Source organism: Bidens hawaiensis, unplaced genomic scaffold (genome assembly GCF_021521415.1).
Source record: "Bidens hawaiensis isolate Kalapana, Puna unplaced genomic scaffold, B.hawaiensis_p1.1 tig00057264_1, whole genome shotgun sequence".
NCBI lineage: Eukaryota > Viridiplantae > Streptophyta > Magnoliopsida > Asterales > Asteraceae > Bidens > Bidens hawaiensis.
In genome coordinates this window covers 27,202-32,793 of record NW_027500346.1, presented here as the reverse complement: position 1 = coordinate 32,793, position 5,592 = coordinate 27,202, and the positions used below count along the sequence as shown (strand labels likewise).

Genomic DNA, 5,592 nt, shown 5'->3' with positions numbered 1-5,592 from the left:
GGAGGGTTACCCCAAAGAGGACCCCTCTGTCCCTTTCTGAGGGGTAAGTTTACGGTGCTGTTCATTTTGTAGGTGGAAGAATCAAGATCCCAGAGAACCATCGGTGGAATAGCATAATCATACCCGAGGAAAGTAGATCGTCTACCAGTGAGTCGATCCACGTCTCTTCAGTAACAAACTCTGATACATGAGATTATAGATATTTGTGTGTATGTATATATATATTATATTATCTCACATTTATTTTCCGGCTTGTCGATGACATATATCATTACACACAAATAGGCCTGTAAGTAAACCGGACGAACACAGACAAAGGCATGTTTGTGTTCGTTCATTTAACTTTAGACGAACATGAATACTTAATCGGACAAATATTTGTGTTCATATTCGTTCGTTAAAAAATATACATTTTCGTTTATGTTTGTTTATTTAAAATCTAAATAAATAGTTCACGAACATAATTAAATAAAGATAATCATATATGAACGTATTTTAACAAACATAAAACAAATATATATAATTTGGATTTAAATGCCAAATCTGTTACACTACAGAATCACATACCTCAATTTATCACTAACAGAAGAAGAATTAATTAAGTCAAAGTATCAAAACCATTAGTCTAATTATTTGTCAAACAGTTTATTAATCTTTTACAATAATAACTTATTCAAGAGATGTTAGATATATTTTAGTGTAACTAGATTGACTTGTCGACCAATGTAAGTAACGCAATACTGAAACGGTGCCATATAGAACATTGTACATTTCTCATTTCTTTAGTAAAACTTACATATTCTAATACTGAGACACATTAAAGAAGCATCTAGCTTTACATGATGATGATCCTGAGCAAAATATTCAGGAACATTGTGATTGTTTTCCCAAAATTTCTACACAATACGAGCCTACCGTCCATCGTAAGCTTCTGCAGCCTCAAAATACAAATCCTGTGTTGATCAAAGTGTCTAAATTTTTTATCATTACTCCTCAGTTTTGACTTTCTTAGTCATCTGAACATGAAGGCCATTTGGAAACTGTAAGCCCGGTGTTCATATGATATCGCCTCCTTTAACTGTTTTCCATCTGTCAAATATTAGAAGAAAAACATGTTAGTAATAGTATACCTCTAGTTCATAAACTTATAGAATTTATTTATTTATTTTTACCTGTATTTAGTAACCAAACAGTGAAGAAAAACTGCCATCTGGACTTTAGTAAAATCTGTTCCAACACAAAACCGCATACCACCACCGAACGCCATGAAATTCTTCGATGCGCCTTTCTGATCCATTTTCTGTTTAGAACACGTAAGAATCATAAGTGTCTTTTTTTTTTAAATATTTGCAGTTACATAATTGAATATGAAGTTATAGAGTTAGTGTACCTCCCATCTTGATGGATTGAATTCTAGCGGATTCTTATAATTGTCGGGATTTAAATGAAAGGATGGCGGACATACCATTACCGCCCAACCAGCTGGAATCGTATAGTCTGCATAAGTCCAACATCCATAATAATAAAGTTCACAACTTTATTATTTATAAATTATAAAAATTAAAAAATTAAAAAGGACTTGTTTTGCTACCTTTAAATTTAATATCTTTTAGCGCCTTTCTAAACACTCCTGGGACTATATTAGCCAAACGGACCGTTTCATTTATAAGCTGCAACATTTATTAACGAGTGACGAATTTCGCAAGTGAAATCTATATAACTATATTATTCATAATTTCATATTCAAATATTCAACGCACCTGAAACGTGAATGTCATCGACTTATATTCTTTCCATGTAAGTCCAGACTCTTTATTTTCTCTAGTTCTTAAAATATTATCATGCTCTTCCTGCATAATTTAGTAGCAACATAAGACGACTCGTCGGGCAAAATAATATTAGGAACAAGAATTAAAATATCTTTTCACTAACCGTTAATTCCTGCAATACACGCGGATTGTCTCTCAGAAGCTTGACAGCTACTGTTAAAGCTAGTGAAGTTGTTTCAAAGCTTGAAAACAACAGTACAAACATCAAGTCTAGTGCGATTGCTTCTGTTAAGATCGTATCACCTCGATCAAGTTCTTCGAGTACATAGTCAAAGAAATCAGTTTTGACTTTCCTAGGATTCGCCCGTCTCGCTTGTAGCATGTTCTTAAGCATTGTCATTGCTTTCTTTCTTCCCTGATTAAGTTAAACACAATAAAACCATAAATATGTCAACTTGGGTCGCGTTTATTCCAAACGGGCCAATTATGAAAACTGCTAAATGGGGGAACAAATGACACAGAAACCTTCTAAATCGTTTGACTCATATATTTATATTACTCCCTCCGTCCCTCTTTAAGTGTCATGGTTTGAAAAACATAAAGTTCAAGGTAAACAATGATTACTTTTTTTTGCTTACCAAATGACGACAATGCCATTGAAAACTGGGTCCATCAATATTGTTTGTTAATGCTGGTTGTGTGTGTTTAAGGGTAAACTTGGAATTTGGCTAATAAATTTTAAAAGTGGACATTTGTAATGGGAAAAAAATGAAATACAGACACTTAATAGTAGGGGTGAGCATGAAATCGAAAAAACCGAACCAAAACACAGACCGACGGTTTGGTTTTTTGTTTTCGTAAAAACTGCACTAACGGTTCGGTTTTGGTTTTGCATGTAAAAAAAACTGAAAAAACCGAACCGAACCGAATTGCTAATTTTTTGTTTTTTATATTTTTTATTAAGTAATTTATAAGAATTTAATAAATATGTAATTAAAATATTTTTGATCAAATGTATAATAGTCTATATTTTACAATTAACAAAATTATTTATACCTAAATTCATTATTTTTTGTCTTTTTTTCGGCCTAAAATTTTCAAGCTCAAATGGCAAAAACCAATAAAACCGAAACCGAAACCAAAACGAAATTCGAAAAACCGAAACCGAACGGTTTCAAAAACTCCAAAAACCGAAGTTTTGGTTTTAGCTAAAAACCACCCCGAACCGCACTACGCACACCCCTACTTAATAGGACGGAGAGAGTATTATTCTACAAAGCATCCCGACCCGGCCCGTTTTAGTACCTGCAGACACTTGTGGTAAGCTGTTCCAGGAATATCCAAAGGAAAGGATATTAATCCCTGTATAAAAGCTACAAAACTCTCCCTTAGATTCTCAGATGACTTCTTTGGATCATAACTTATTAACTTTTTGGCAGTTAAATCAAATATCATCTGCCAAAAAAAAAAAAAAATTAGGCTTTTAAGCATGTTGACATTAAATTTCATTACATGATTTTAATATTACTTACATTTGCAGTTGCTTCCTTCAACTCAACTGATTCAAGCCCAGCCCATATCTCCAAGTTTCTTGCAGCCACATCTTCCACTTCATTAAGCATTTTCTTAAGGCTTTCGGGCCCGAACAAATATAACACCATGTTCTTGAGATACTTATACATATAACCATGCAAAGACCCTACATTTTGCCTCCCAAACACTTCTGTAAAACTATCTGGATACCAGCTTTGAAAGAGTTGACCCTCTTGTTGAAATATCATATAATTAAGATCCGTATCGGTCGAGACTATGACAGGCCTCCCAACTAAATTAGTTTTGAATATCGCACCGTATCTGCAATCCAATAATTTATGTTAGAATACAATCATTAGGATCATGCATAAAATGATACAATCATATATAATAATATAACAATGATATGTGACATATGGCCATATGGGCCATATGTTAACCAGCTCATAATCATATAACAATGACAGGTAGTTCCAACAGATTTCCAACAAAAAAAATTAAGCTCCGACTTTGCTACAATATTATTTAATAAACATTATGTTAAATCAAAACAGATTTTGTATGAAAGTTGTAGAAAGTTTACAACCACATGTTTTTGTAGCAATTTTGTAAGAAAAGTTGTTGGAAAACGGTTGAAAATGATTTTCAAGCATTTGTTTTTCCAACGTAACTTTTGGTTTGAAAACTGTTAGAAACTAGATTTTCCAACAAATTTCCTACGAATTCATTGGTAGAAAAACATCTCTTTTTCTAGTAGTGAATCATATGATCATGATCATCACCTTTTGATTCTTTCTTTAACAAAAGGAGGTGTGTCCCAAGTTGGATTAGGAGCGAAAAACTGTATGGTTTCCCCGAGTAACGGCCAACCCATTGACCCTGGTGGAAGGTTACCATTACACGTAGGATTTCACCATTTGTACAACCAACGAGTAACCGCCAACACAAGTGTCACTGCAATGCACATACTAACAGACCACATATTTAATTTGTAACTTTTGTTACAAATTTTGTTACAAATTTAAACCAATGAGAGACTTAAGGAACTAAAATTGTATTTGAGAGAGAGAGAGAGAGAGAGAGAATTAAGCAAATGGTGGAATGTATTTGAGTATATACACTAGGAGAAGTATATATATATATATATATATAGAGAGAGAGAGAGAGAGAGAGAGAGAGATATGCGAGAAGTTGGAACTATATTTAACTAATAATATTATTATTATTCTTATTATAATGCTGGTTCAATACCCTTTTTGTACAGTTAGTATATATATCTCATAAAGCTGTACAAGTGGTTGTTGATATAAAAATAATACTCTTTTGTCTTAAGACAACAGCATCTTTAATTACAACTTAAGCTAGGCAAGTATGCATTCAATTTCCATGAAGTTTACATGTTGTGCCTCGTTTTCCGCCTTTGAAACTCGACGTTTTAGACCACACAAATCTTAACTTAAAGAAAACGTATAAATTTGTCGAATTGATCTACGTGTGGTATTGCATCATCTTCATGTATAGTTGTGTTAGAAAATAGAAAATAAGTTAATAAGTAAGCTTCTCTAGATTCTAGAAGATAAGAAGCAGATAGAATCTTTATTGACTATTCCAAGTATGAAACCAATCATATATCAAAATGATGATAACTAAAACAAATACTAAAATCCCAGATGTGTTCAACTATATAAGTATTATTACTATAAATCTTTGCCAGTATCTTTGTTAAATACTTGATCTTATTATTATGACATTAAACTGAAACAAATGTTGTTCTTTTACTTCATTCCAAAACTTGTTTTTTTGATCTTTGTATGTCATCCTAGATTTTCATTAGCTGTACCTATGCATTAGTTTATTATCTATATCCACTTTCATAATCTTAATTGCATCACTATTGATTTGGTGCCAGATTCTTTCTACCAAACCAATTTGTGTTGTTCTAATATATTCTTAGGAAGGTGTAAGGAACCTATCAACTTCTTTTCAATTTCCAAGGAGTGTTTGGATGCCCTGTCGTCAGTAGCGAAGATGGCGCGCGCTATAGCGCGTAATGTTGCGACTCCATAAATATCAAAAAATTGAAAAACCGAATTTTTAGGCATTTTTGTCGACCAAGCTCCTATGCAGTCAATATTGGTGCTATAGCGGTTATCGGACCTCTAGCATAATATCGGTACCAATAATATCGGCGATATTGAACTGATATCAGTTTTCTTTGCCTTAATTGTCATTTTTTGTGTTTAATGTTAGTGTTTTAAGATCAGTTTCTACTTGCTACATTTGTTTAGTG

At 32.9% G+C, this 5,592-nt stretch overlaps 1 protein-coding gene across 1 annotated transcript; it reads right to left on the bottom strand.

The window, feature by feature from the left end:
• Positions 1-1,035: 1,035 nt before the first annotated feature.
• On the bottom strand, positions 1,036-4,176 carry LOC143601851 (cytochrome P450 87A3-like). Its single transcript, XM_077079146.1, has 9 exons — positions 4,086-4,176; positions 3,302-3,642; positions 3,075-3,224; positions 1,933-2,184; positions 1,761-1,850; positions 1,592-1,670; positions 1,391-1,497; positions 1,173-1,300; positions 1,036-1,089 (listed from the first exon to the last, which is right to left on the bottom strand). Exons 1-9 carry the CDS (start codon positions 4,174-4,176, stop codon positions 1,056-1,058), a joined length of 1,272 nt encoding a protein of 423 aa, XP_076935261.1. The 3' UTR covers positions 1,036-1,055.
• Between the last annotated feature and the right edge of the window lie 1,416 nt (positions 4,177-5,592).